This window comes from Eretmochelys imbricata, chromosome 1, assembly GCF_965152235.1.
Source record: "Eretmochelys imbricata isolate rEreImb1 chromosome 1, rEreImb1.hap1, whole genome shotgun sequence".
NCBI classification, from domain to species: domain Eukaryota; kingdom Metazoa; phylum Chordata; order Testudines; family Cheloniidae; genus Eretmochelys; species Eretmochelys imbricata.
Genome location: NC_135572.1, coordinates 26,173,654 through 26,187,931, shown reverse-complemented (window position 1 = coordinate 26,187,931; position 14,278 = coordinate 26,173,654). Strand labels below are relative to the sequence as shown.

The following is a 14,278-nucleotide window of genomic DNA, read 5'->3' as shown; positions in this document are numbered from 1 at the left end:
ATAAGAAATGTGAATGGGTGACATTATTAAACTGAACTCTTGATGGCCAAATACTACTCTCATGACATCTGGTCAACCACACTGGTGGCACTGAGGTAAATGAGAGTGGAATATGACCATTGAGGCCTAACTATCTGATGATGCCCATAACAGATTTTACTACTATCAACAGAAGCCCTGACAACTGCGCAGAATTTTGGCCTAAGTCTGTTTGTAATGAGAACAGTTTCACATCCAGTACAATAACCAGCTCCTATGGGTAGTTACTGTTGCTACATCAGTTGATATTTTAGTGTATCTTTACCTCTTTCGTCAAGCTGTACACCAGGCTGTACATCAGCGGAGTACAATCAATTCTCAGAGTGTAGTTTCCTAAAAGACAGGGTCAGCGTTTACAATAGAAAACCAAGTCTGCTCTGTGTTTTTGTGGAGGAAGGAGACATGTCTGTAATAAGAGGAGACACCAGGAGGAAAAGCAGGATCTCCAAAGTAGATCGGGCTGCCAGCTGTAGTCTGCTCAGTGCATTCACACTGGCTTAGGATTTGGGCTAAATTGTGCTTCAGCTAGCACAATAGCTCAGGGGTCCTGCCTTACACCCCTGTGCTCACTACCCATATCACGGATAGCCACACGGGAGGGGAAGCTGACTCTACAGAGCTACTGGGAGGGATGTATAGCAGGTAGGTCCTTGGTTCTACCCCCATCTCTCCTTCCTCCCCCCAACACCATGTGTCAGATACTGTAGTTATATGCCCAGCATAATATACTCCCTCCCCGAAGCAAGAGGGTAATTGTAACTCTGGATCACCATCTCCCTCCCAAGCTGCTCACGGGCCAACGCAACAATGCACTTTTCTCAGGGCCCATGGCAAAGCCAGCACTGAGCCTCAAGTGAAGTTGTCTCAATTTCATCTACCTCCCACCTGCCACTGCCATAGAAACACAAGTATACACCTTCAACTGAGGAATCGGCATTGATATACGCCACCCCACGGGCTTGTAATAGTTTGGCATTTTCCTGTGGTGGGGGGGAAAAAAAAACAAGTTGATTAACTTTTCCTCTCAAAATAACACTGTAAATTTTGCAATGTAGAATCTTGCAGCATTCCAAACTACCACAATCCAGTCCATACGGTACTTTTGGACTCACACGTCAGTCTTGACTCCCAGAGCACATGAATCAGTTTCTTTCAGAGCAAGGTGAACTGCACACAAGGGTTTTTGGATAAGTATTTAAAGGTGAGATTTGGGGCCCATTCCAACCAAACACAAGGTTTTGTTTAGTTAAATGGAGCAGATGCTCTGAAGTACTACAGATGGCACCTCATGCCTTCTTTACGGTTAGGAACATATGAATGGCCGTACTGGATCAAACCACCTAGCTCAATATCTCATCATCTACACTGGCCATTAACAACTGCTTCAGGGAAAGTGCAAGAAATACTGCCATACACAGTTACGTGATAATCTGTCACCAAGGGAAATATCCTCCTAATCCCATTAGTCAGAGGTTTGCTTATGCCATAAATCTTGCAGTTATTTATATGCCTTCCAAAATTCTTTGCTGCTTTAATATTTGCTATTACAGCTCTGCATCTGAATCTGCTAAACTTCTGGAGTCAACAGCTTCATGTCGGAATGAGTTCCACAGGCTAACTGTGTGCTATATGAAAATAAGTCATTCTATCAGTTTTGAATTTCCCACCTTTCAGTTACATTGAATGTCCCTTTGTTCTGGTGTTATGAGAAAGGGAGAACAGAAGTTCCCAATCTACCTTTTCTAGATCATTCATTATTTTGTGAACTTTTCTGACTTATAATTACCATGCCATCCAAGACAAAACAAGGAGATTTTTCAGTAAGGAAAATTGTGGATGATAAAACAGCAAGCCAGTCATACTTCACATGCTGAAAAGAAGCTTCAATGCAAGATTTATGGGCCTTCTTTGGAATGATTTGAGTTAGAATAGCCTTTAGCTTGACCTTGTGGGTGCTTTTAAAGTCAATGAACTAGTGTCTTCCTCTAAGTGGTTGTACAGAGACATGGTACCCTTGATTCTGAATATTATTAATGCAGATGGATTTATGACACGGGTATTCACAATCTCAGTACGAATCAGAAAGTACCTAGGGCAGCAACCAAAACAACAGATCTGATTCTGATCTCGTTTACTTCAGTGTAAATCTCAAGCAGCTCCATGGAAATCAATGGAATGACACCCATTTAAAATTGGTTTGAGAGGAGAATCAAGCCCAATATCTCCAACTTGCTGGGTCACTACTTGCAAGTATAGGTTGGTATATTCTCAGACACACTTTGTTTTGGGATGTAGCATTGTTACTTTGGTCATACTGTGGGTAGCACAAGTGGCCTCTTCAGATGAAATTCACATTGAGGTTGCTCATTGCTAAAGCCGAGAATAATTTACTGTATTCCTGGAGAAGGGTTATTACTAGGGCCCTACCAAATTCACGGTCATGAGAAAAGTGTCACGGACCGTGAAATCTGATTCCCCCACCCCCACCCCATGAAATCTGGTCTTTTGTGTGCTTTTACCCTATACTATACAGATTTCACGGGGAGACCAGCATTTCTCAAGTCAGGGGTCCTGACCCAAAAGGGAGTTGCGGGGGGGGGCTGCAAGTTTATTTTAGGGTGGTCATGGTATTGCCATCCTTACTTCCATGCTGCCTTCAGAGCTGGGTGGCAGAAGAGCAGTAGCTGTTGGCCAGGCGTCCAGCTCTGATGGCAGCACCCCGCCAGCAGCAACAGAGAAGCAAGGGTGGCAATATGATACCAGGCCATCCTTACTTCTGCGCTGCTGCTGCTGGCCGCAGCTCTGCCTTCAGAGCTGGGCTCCCGGCCAGCAGCCGCTGCTCTCCAGCTGCCCAGCTCCGCAGGCAGCCCCGCCGCCAGCAGCCGCGCAGAAGTAACGGTAGCAATACCACAACCTCCCCCTATAACCACCTTGTGACAACCCCCCAACTCCTTTTTGGGTCAGGACCCCTACAATTACAACACCTTGAAATTTCAGATTTAAATAGCTGAAATCATGACGTTTACGATTTTTAAAATCCTATGACCATGACATTGACCAAAACGGACCCTGAATTTGGTAGGGCCCTAGTTATTACTTGAATGTTGCGGGACTGTTTTTTGGTATTTAGCAATACAACCTTGGACACTCTCTCATGTGTTTGTGTGTATATGAACATGCCTCACTGCAGCAGGTTCCAAAAAGTGGGGGAAAGATCTACCATTGTGCAGAACTCTCTTGGATCACTTATTCTTGATTTACCTCAGCCCACTCTGTAGATCCCAGCAAGCCAAATTCCTCCGCATCCCAGCTTGCAAAGATCATTGTTCTTCTGGGCCTCCATCCTACAATAATAAAAGATTTAAAGCAACAGAATTACTCCAGAGAAATACACTGTGAGTGTATATCAAACTGAGAATAAATCATACCATGAGTAACAACAGTTTGGGTCTCAGCTGCAAGAATGATGTGTGGTGTAAAAGGCACACTTGGGGACTCTACCCCAAAATCTTTTGTAATTTTACTCATAGTTTGCAGTATTATGCCTGATACAGACCTTTGTCTTTGCTCAGTACCTGAGGTGATTGACATTTTCCTAAATTCAACATTTTGGTAAATAACCGGGGAAGAACTTTTGCAAAAGTGTTTTGATTTTTTACAACCAGCTCCGTTCAGTACAGACACTAAATTACTGTCCTCTTTCATTTAAATATACATCTTAGTACTTGTTCCACGTCTAGGGTCATAAAGGCTTTCCCTGACCCCCCTTCTTCCCAAACACCAACTCTCAAATACCGAGAAATCCCCTGTGTGGTTTTGATAGATCCACCTCTAAACAATGATCTTTCGCTCTAAAAAGCTTTGCATGTGACTTGAAGCCATGGTAATCTGGAGCGGGGTATATTGCAATGTGTTTTTATCTGTGTCTACTTTATCCAAGCTCTCCTTCATGCCACTGCTATTACTCCCGTTCCTGGTTGGCTTCACTAAACATTGTTTCCTATTACGTTCGGTAACTAGGCAGTGAAGGAAACAAAATTAACCTCTAACAGGTTTTAAATGCTGTGGTTGGGCAGAGAAAGCTACTGGAGCACAGTGTTCCGGTTATGTCAGGACCTCTGTCTCCAGGATTTCCGACTCAATAAAAGAAGACTCCACTTGTTCTGGCAGTTGACTTTTAATGGTGTTGACATTCCTCACCACCCTTAAGTATAATTAGGAACCTTGTATTTTTAAACTTGTTCTCCTATTAATTTTTCACTATGTATCCTGTACGTATTCCGGGTCCCATTCACACTGGTTTAACACTTAACTGATCTGGAAGCTATAAATGTTGTCTTCTCAGATTCTTGCTTACTCTCTTATGGCACAGTTCCATAGATTTTTAAGGCCAGGTGGTGCTACTACATGATCTAGTCTGACCTCTTCTGTGTCACAGACTGTAGAATTTTAACCAGTTACCCCATACGTCATATTTACTTCCCAATCTTCCACACGCTGCCTGATTTTCTTCCCCAGATGAAACCTTCCATACCCATCACCATCTTGGAAACCAAGGGTGTCATAAGATCAATAATTTGATTAACTCATTATAGTTAAGATAACAGTGATTAGCAGCTGCAAAGCACTGTAAAGATGAAAACTGCTATACAAGAGTTCAGTAATTTCTATAATTACATACTGTAAATCCTTGCCAACGCAAATTTACCACGCTATGAATGAAAGAGGCACGTAGGCCAAGATCCACGAACGGACTTAGGAATCGCAACGTAGAGCACGTCTGTCGGCTCAGACTCCTGCACGTAGCTTAGGCTGCTGAATGCCTAACACCCCTGGTTTGTGAATTGTTCTGGGGCTTAGGCGGGAGATACAGATTCGGGCACCTAAAATGAGGCTGCAGTGTGCATTCTCACAAGCAAAAATGTAGGCCCTGAGCAAATTTAGGCACCTACATGGTTAGGCGGAAGCCAAGCCGCATTTTGTGGATTGCAATGATGCCTAAAAATGGGACTTAGATGCCTATATATCTTCATGGATCACACCTTTGGATACCATCATTATAGGGACTTTGAAATATCTACAATAGATAACTGAAGAGTTGACAGCAAATTCCAAATATGAAGGACTGTGGCCTTGATTTAGCAGAGCACTTAAGCCTGTATTTAACTTAAATCAACTGGGAGCAGAAATTTGACCCTTAGTTTAAGAAAAATCTTTAAATGGTTCTGTTTGCTTTATTCTTTAGTCACATACCTTCCTTCTTCAATTTCCCATAACTTCTCACAATCTCATGAACCACAGCTGCCCCGCTCTGAGGATCAATTCCACCAAAGACCCAGGAGTCACGGTGGCCTCCCAGGATGATGTATCTGTCTGGAGAAATTAATCATGGGGGTTTATTTGGAGGATCTCCTTCCTGCAGTAATAGTGTCAATGGAGAGTAGCGATGTAGTCTATGTAGGTTTGCAGGCAACAAATACATCACTTTAATAGTTTACTTCACATGTGGCAGAATGGCAGGAGCCACTGTAAATCTCTTTAGAAAAAAATTACAGGCAAGTTTGTTGCTGAACTGCAGCTGGTTTGTGGCTTATTTATATTAGCATCTGTAGAAGTTCTAAACTTAGTAGCACTTTAACTCCAAAAGATGTTTATAACAGACACCATAACAATAATTAGTTCCAACTGTAGTCCACATTTTTAAAGTTGTTGCGATTATTAACCCCTTTTTTCTGACATGCATCATTTTCCAAAATATTCATCATTTGGGCTTTTGATTTTCTATGCTGTCTTTGCCTGAAGTTTAATCAAGTCACATGAACAAGCAAACAAAAACTGTACAAACCACCAACTCTAAAATAAAACTGCACACATTTAAAAACTGTATCAAAACCAATAACCTTCTGGGTTTCTATTTATCCTCATTATTCTGTTTCAAATCCCTCCTTAAAACTTTCCTTTGCTATGACAGACACTCCATCATACACCTTATTATGGTGCATTTGATGGTCAAAACTGGCCCAGTATTTACATTTTTACATCCTGAGTGCTCTTAACTCAACAAGTTTTAAAGACACTGAAGTAGTATTTTCTTGCCCTAGGTGATAGGTACATTACAATGAGGGTTAACCAAGTCACAGTGGAAGATGCAGTTGACATGATATGGCACTGAAGAAAGAATAAATCCTACTGTCTTGCTTGATGTTGTTACAATTGTGATTCAGTCCAGAAATGGCTGTATTGTGGTTGCGGATGAAGTGATCTTACTATCCTATAAATATCTGAAAACCAGCTTAGGGGCTTTCAGATCACATTGGATAAAAGATGCCATAATATAGTACACATAAGCCATTAAGGGGTGAAGCAATTTCATTGGCAAGAACATGAATGTCTTTTCAAACTCGTAAAGATCTAAACTTCCATTTATTATTAAATTCCCACAACTCTCTTATTAAAAAAAATCCATTAGAGAATGTACTTGCAATATTGCTTGCCTGGACGCAAATGTTTATGTCTAGGTTACGTTCCCCTTGGAAAACCAGTTTTTACAGTGAAAGTGCTGACATAACCTAAACTGTGTGAGTGCTCCTGCAGGAAATCCCCAATGTGTACAAACAGACGTGCTCACCAAGTAGAATATAGAGAAAACCCTCTTCCACGTCCTCTCTTTTTAATTACTATGCTTAATTAGGTGTATCTGCAGTTCCCTGCACCCACAGATAATTCATAAGACAAATGGCTTTACCTGGTTCTGTTGCTCCTCTGATGGTACCGATCACGTTGTAAATTCTTGTCACTTTATTGCTACTGTGAATGTGCATTTTGACCTTCCTAATGCATTGGAAAGCAAATTTAAAGAGAGAACTCATCAGATCACTTAATAAAACATTATATGCTTTAAAAATGCATAAGGTATATATTGTTTATAGTAAGAGATTAAGGGCAGAATTTTGCTCTCACTTAAACAAATGTAAATCTGGGAAAAGTCCACTGAAGTTGCTCCAGCTTTATATTATTGAAATTGAGGACACAATTTGGCATTGGAAAGTTACCTAATCACATTGTTGGTGCATGACTTATATTGGTAACGTGCTATTTATATTGATTGCTGCTATGATTTATACTGGCAACAGACTAAAAGCTCTGACCTTAAAATGATGTTCTGTTAGCAGCTGATTTTTAAAGTTGGGAGGGAGAAAGGAAAACTAACATATTTTATAAATATTTTGTTAAAAATCTAGAGGTTGGTTCCTCTGTCATTTAGCCAGTGTAACTCTGGGGTAACACCACTGCAGAGAATGGAATCACAGGGGCGGGAGTCAGTGGGGCATCAGGCCCACCCAGAACATCAGGACACATTCTAAGTTGTATCACAAACATGTCTTTTGTTCACTTATGTACCAGCCAACCTAAGGGGCAGCATCTGACTCTCAGTGCAGTCCTGTATTTTTTTAATCTCATTTTCCTGATGATTTGACTATAGGAAGAAGAGGAGCTCAAGTGGTTCATCTGAGGTCATTACAATAGTTCAGCCTGACTAGTTCAACATGTGGCTTCTAGCCATTGGCTGTAATTCAGTAGATCATGTGGCCTCAGTCATAGCCACCTGAAGCAAAAATAAGGCTTTGTAATGTAAGGAATAACACATTACATTAGAATTTTCAGAACAATGTACATCTGAGATTAATATCTTCCTTATTTTATATGATGCAACAAATAGTCCCAAAGCTAAAGACAGCTTAGCTCAAAATAGACGTGAGTGGAACTTTTATTGTGAGGCCTTCGACTCAGTCCTGATTGATCAGAGAGTTTGCTAAGATCTGGAAACCTTGCAAATGAATTCGAGCCCTGGATTGCTTGAACCTTGAACAATGTATGAATTTGCATCAAAACCAGGAGAAACTGAGCTGATGTTTTGCTTTGAGTTCACTTTAGCCCAGAAACAATGCCATATGCCCTGACACCAAGGAAAAACTGGCAATGACCCCCAAATGTCAAAACTTGCAGAGCTCTAGTTCAAAGATTTCACCAACTGTTGTTATATTTCCCTATCTATTAAAACTTGCTTTATGTAATGCAAAACTGACCTTGTAGAGTAACTGCTCACAAAACCAGGCCCAATGTTGTAAGACACATTCAGGCTTCCTTTCCAGCTGCTGTCTGGTGGGGCAGGTCCTCCCATGTTACTGTTATAAAAAAATCTGATTTTTAGTATTTGTTATTTGTGTAAGTGTTGTGCCAGTCATGGACAAAGCCTCTACTGTGCTAAGCACCGTACAAACGCTGAACAAAAACCCACACACACTCACCTCAAAAAGCTTACCATCTAAGCTTTAAAACAAAAAATGTATTGAATAGGCTTCTAAAATGGAGGGGAATTCGATTGGATGAGTCAAGTGATCTTTTCTTGCACCACTGGCTATGGGCTAGATCCTGGTCTCAGTAACACCCTTGTAAATCCAAAGTAACTCCAAGTATTTGCACCAGCAGAATGACATCAGGATTGGATATACTAACTGATGCTTTGGCTATTCAATTGAAATTACATTTCAGTGATACACATGGACTTGTGATGAATGTAGTTTCTTTAGCTTCAAAACGTCCTAGGGTCTTGAAAAAACCAGACTAAGACCAGTCCTTATTCTAAATAGTGAACAATCTAAATCCCCAAACTAAGTCACTAAAAATCAGGGCCTGCTTAGCTGCCTGTGTGAGTAGATGCCTTTGCAGCATCCAAGCCTCTTTTTTAAAATATTTATATATTTTGCTAAGTGCTTATAAGAATTGGGGTAAGCTTCAGGGACTATGAATGTCAGAAGGTGGCCCTGATTCTGGCCCCAAATCAGCACAACACTTAAGCGTGCCCTTTATTTTAAGCATCTGTATAAATTCATCCACATTCAGCAAAGCTATTAAGCATATGCTTTATGCCCACGATGAGATTATCTATGGAAAATGCATTTGTTTTATAAATAGGAAGAACTAGGCATTCTGATCTTTCAAGGTTTACATGAAAATAAGAACCAAATGTCTATTGAGGATATATATTTCATTTATGTTTTTAAAACCAACTCTCTAGATATTTACAACTCAATTAAAGGCAAATTACTAGTTGTGCTACACTGCCAACTATTGACTGGCTCATCGATCATAAAAAGCAAGTTTCAAACTCACATCACTTTTTTATAAACTAAGCATAAAGCTTTGTAGGAAAGTGATTTGGGAATATAGTATTCCTTAGCAGGTTGGCCTGAAATATGTGCTTATACTAGGACCAGTTCAGTGAAAGCTAGGCACAGACTGATTTTTAAACTTCATCCAAAGAGGGCCTAATTGTGCCATCTTATGCAGGTAGACAGCTCCTATTTGCTCAGGGAAAGACATGCACATACAGCTGGGGGAATAATTCAGTGCAGAAAGAATGCCTAAAATAAATGCAAAGACCAGTTATATGCAAGTTCTATGTAAACCCGAGATGGGCAATATCATGCACATTGTCTGAAATTGCCAGAAGTTTTGGATTTGTGTAGCTTTTAACACTGTATCTCAGATGGCTTAAACAGATGTAAAATCAAATATGTTGGCGTTTCCCTGTCAGAAGCTAGGAATTGTATTATGTGTTACTAGAGAAAAGAAACTATTGTATCAACAGATTAATGCCCAACTGATGTACAAAGTAGAAAAGCAAAAAGATAAATGTGTGGGATTTTCAAAAGCAGTTATGTGACTTTGGAGCCTATGTTCCATTGAAAGTCCACGGACACTAAAGTCACTTAGACACTTCTGAAATTATTTTCGAAAGAGAAGGAAGTAAAAAAAGAAGTTTATGTCGCTGATTCAAAAAAAATTTTTTTAAATGTCTTTTCATGCTTCCATTATGACAAACCAAATACCCAAGAGTTACAACTGGATGCGGGGGAAAGGGGGAGGGGGAAGGGAGCACACAACTTTACAGTAGCTCCAGGGCTCCAGAATTTTCATGTCAGCCTTGCCCATATGACCCTAGTGTTCTAATTGTTCAAATACTCTTGCCAAGGTATTTGTGAATGTGATCTTTGACCTTTTTGTTCTCAACACTGAACACTAGCTTATTTCTGGCTCAAATAAAGATTTCTGCAAGAGGGGAGGAGGGAGGTGAGAGAGAGAGAGAAAAAAACTTTTGTAGAGCAGGGAAATAGAAGAAAAAAACTGAAGAACTTGTACCAGCACACAGTGTCCCCTTCGCCACTGCTCACTAGAATGATCTCTGATGCACAACCAAGTTAGAAACTATTGTTTTAAGTTTACTGAGGCTCAGATTTCACAGATTAATTATCATAAAGCTTGTAAGTCAGACAGGTCCACAGACTTTTTATACATACATTGTTCACCTTTATTGCCCTGACCCTAAATGTGCTTACCCACATGAGTCACGTTATGTGAGTAGATCCATTGAGTTCAACAGAGTTATTTATGTACATAAAGTTACTGTGTGTGTTTGCAGGATTGGGGCTTGTTAGTACAATACACAGTACCATCAGACACTGAGCACTATCATCAATATTAAATAATGTAATATTAAATAGTAATAATAATTCCGCACATCCTACCAAAATCTAAAAGCAAAAGCTGATGGTTAAACTCACCCCTGCACCTGGTCTCAGGGCGAATGAATGAACATCCTGGAGAATTATTTGACTAAACAAAGAACCCGATGGTCACTAGCTTTGACTGTGTAACTGCACACAGAGTATGACTAACCTGATAGGTTTAGTCTGGGAGCTGGCAACAAATGAGCCTTGCCTTACAAGAAGGTGAGAATTTTGCTGAATGAATGAGAAATGCTAGATGAACACTGGGTCCAAGTTTTAGCTTGTTGGCATCATTTCACATTCAGCTGATTTAATACACTGTGAGAGATTGCCAGCATCTAACAATGTGGGGATGGCACATAGGTCCTTACCTATCCTCCAGACATGAGAGAGAAATGTTTCATAGGGTGAATGGTTGACTCATTCAGGGGTACCACCTCCCAAAAGTAGGCGACTTGACTGCCCTGCTAATTATTACACTTGGATTACTTATTCAAATTAAGGTACATTTTATAGCTTCAGTAAAACATTTATTTATTTTGATTTATTTAAAATGCTCTGGGCACATACCCAACATATGTTTTTTCCCTTGAGGTCCCCATAACAGCAAACAAGCTACTTTAGTAAATGTGCCCGAGGAACAGTATGAATTATTTTCTCTCCTTCTTTCAAATATCTCCATGGATTTCACAAGACATTCTTATGAAGCTTCCCCTTGTCTTCCATTTACTTACCGTAATAACTTTTCAGCATCATTGTAACCAATGGGATGGACTGGAAGTTTTGGAAGACCTACAGCCCTGGCTTCCTCATATCGATAGGTGTACTCTGGAGGTAGAAGGTTGGTGTTTATTTTATCTGACTTTTGAGAGCGATTCATACAACACGTAACACAGCTCTACATAGACGTCAGGAATAATTACTCTGCTGTGCTAAAAATGAGGCCGAGATTTCTACAAGAACGCTGCTCTCTACACGACATAAATACAGTTTCAGAGAGGCCTCAACACACTCCTTGGGCGTCCACAACCCTGCAACCCCAGTCCGGTGTGTGTGCAAAATTCCACATTTGGAAACCATCTCTGAATACGGTTCCTTTGCAGAATGTCTGAGAGAAGGATTTCCTTAACATGGGAGTAGGAAGGACCCAGGCTGGAGGAAAAGGGCAGACAGGACTTTTTTGCAGAGAATATCATTGGATCTAGTGCAGGAATGGTGGCTGATCTCCTACTTTCTCACCACTATCCTTTCCTGCTGCACCGAGAGGCACAACAGTAAGGATAGGAGGAGAGATGGCCACAAACAGCTTTATAGGGAAATGCGGCACAATCGAAGGGCCAAGTGGCTGAAAGGGAAACAGACCCAGCCTTGTAGAGCCGCGGAGCTAATGATATCCCCTCTCCATGGGGATTATGCAAGTGGGCTTGGGTCACCCCTAGTGTGCAGAAATTAAGGGGAAGAGACAGAAGGTTTAATACATATATCTGTATAAACACACATACATATATATAACATAACAAAACATATGCATGTTGCCCTTTGACAGCTGTCCCCAGTGAGCTAGGAGTTGTACCAGCAAGAGGGTGTCCCCTCCCAGACCAGTATTTGGGCTGTTGAATGTCAGAGTTGCAACCTCAGTGTTATTCCCTCATGCAGACTGTTCTCTCGAAGTGAGAATACTTTGAGCTTCAATAGCACAATGCTGCCCACTCTGAATCCGCTGACAGCATCCTGCTCCCTCTTGTGGGTCCCATGCAGCAGCACTCTTAGCAGAAGGAGCCCAAAGCTGCCTCCTCCATGCAATGGCAAGAACAGGTGGGTTTACATACATCTGCTCCAAAGGAATGAGGAACGTCCTGTCACCCTCTCCAACGCTTTCTGAGACCAGACCCCTTTGGGACCACCTGGCTCTCATCAGAGCTTGGGCCATGGCAATGGCTTCTTCTCAACACCACTCACCTTTTGCTGGATAACCTGGCGTGAGAGGATCCCCTGCCCCATTCAGATTTAACACATTCCCGCGCTGGGCTCCACCTCCAGGAAGGTTCCAGCCATTTGGAAAGGGATCTACTCCAGGGGCGCAGTAGTCAGCAGGGTCTGAATACAGAATAACTCCCTTGGCACCAACCAGCTCAGCATTCTTCACCTAAAAAGCATATCCCGTTTCCTTGTTCAGTCCTTGACAGCTTGACACCTGTGCATGAATTCTCCAGGCCATGGTCCCAAGAGGAGGGCACCTGGCATTTCACAGACTAGACTTTGATTCTTTGCATTGAGGGAACTGGTTAAAGCAGCATCCCCTTTTAGATTCCTCAACGAAGGGCTGAAAATGACGACAAGTGCTAGAACCCAAATCTCATTTATTACCATTCTGGCATTGTAAAGGGCTATAAATTACATTAACACCCACTTTAAGGCCACTTGACACTACCCGAGTGGCTTAAAGGGATTTTAGTGTAAATAAGAAATTGGCCCATAATTATTCTCATGTCATGCAATTTCCTGGCAGCCAATAGGTTTGGTATCCTGCTGAGAAACCTGATATAGCATGTGCATAAGGGACTTGGTGCTACTTAGAATCCTAGGCAGGAGATATGTGCAATAACATGGAAACACCACTCACAGGGTACTACTGTATCAAGTAATTCTAGTTTGTTTCCTGTCACTCTGACAAAAACAAGCAGCTGATTACTGAAATATTCAGTGCACAATATAAAAGTCTGACAAGTGTTAATACAACCTGAAATCTTAGTTGCTAAGTGAGAGATTTACATGCAATATCTCCGGGGGGGAGGGGAGGGGAGGGGAGGGGTTCAGAATCGTAAACCATACGAGACAGAAAAACGTATTACTCCAGGACTCGAATCTGCCATTTGTTTGAACATGTACATAAAGCCAAAGAGTAACTGTTTATCTTTAGGCTTACCGGGGCATCAGATCAGCTCTGTGCTGTTTTAACAAAGGGAAGGGTTTTCATATCTGTGTTTCTGGCAAACAAAATCAGTGTTTAACTCTGGCCCACAGATAGTGCTTTGAGATGCTTCAGGTCTCATTTTTGCTTCCTAATCTATTTTGCTGCAGCTAACACAGATCAATATAGTAACGGAGTGACAAATAATCTTCAACTGAGATTGTAAGATCCAGATATTTTAGTCAAAACTTATCATAGCCATGCCCAGGACATACAATATTTCCCCTCATCCTATCCTGTGGGACTGTAGAAGCAAACTTAATATAATCAACCAATGGAATTCACTGGACAAGATATATATTGTCTAATTTGTCAGTAGGAATGCAGCATTTCCAATAAGTACAACAAGAATGAATTTGTGTTGCTCCTTTTAGTGACAATAAGTCCACGTCACTCTCGAGCCTTAGGAGTGCTGCATGCCACAGAAGAATGCTACAAAACATGGGAATCCTCTCTCTCATTTTCATGAGCCTTTCCCATCCAGCTGGATTCTTGACCTTGGTGTTCTAGAAACAATTCAGCACTATAGAGTATTACATATATTATCTTTCACTTATGAAAATGACACGAGCCAGTTGTCCCTTCAATGGGCACAAAATATTCCTCAAGAGAATATCACCAATCTAGGCATCCCTTTTAAAAGCTTCAGCATTAGGATTGCTGGGTTAACTGAAAACTGTGTAAAATGACATGTAAG

The 14,278-nt window shown here is 41.1% G+C and overlaps 1 protein-coding gene across 1 annotated transcript in view; it reads right to left on the bottom strand.

Annotated features, from left to right (window-relative positions):
- The window catches only part of LOC144257416 (putative N-acetylated-alpha-linked acidic dipeptidase), a 50,364-nt gene that overhangs the window by 12,939 nt on the left and 23,147 nt on the right, over window positions 1–14,278 (bottom strand). The window contains exons 6-13 of the mRNA XM_077805366.1: window positions 12,570–12,756; window positions 11,345–11,438; window positions 8,127–8,225; window positions 6,785–6,870; window positions 5,293–5,412; window positions 3,301–3,383; window positions 956–1,019; window positions 305–372 (exon numbers count right to left, since the gene is read on the bottom strand). Coding sequence (XP_077661492.1) covers window positions 305–372; window positions 956–1,019; window positions 3,301–3,383; window positions 5,293–5,412; window positions 6,785–6,870; window positions 8,127–8,225; window positions 11,345–11,438; window positions 12,570–12,756 — 801 coding nt within the window. The remainder of the gene's footprint in view (window positions 1–304; window positions 373–955; window positions 1,020–3,300; window positions 3,384–5,292; window positions 5,413–6,784; window positions 6,871–8,126; window positions 8,226–11,344; window positions 11,439–12,569; window positions 12,757–14,278) is intronic.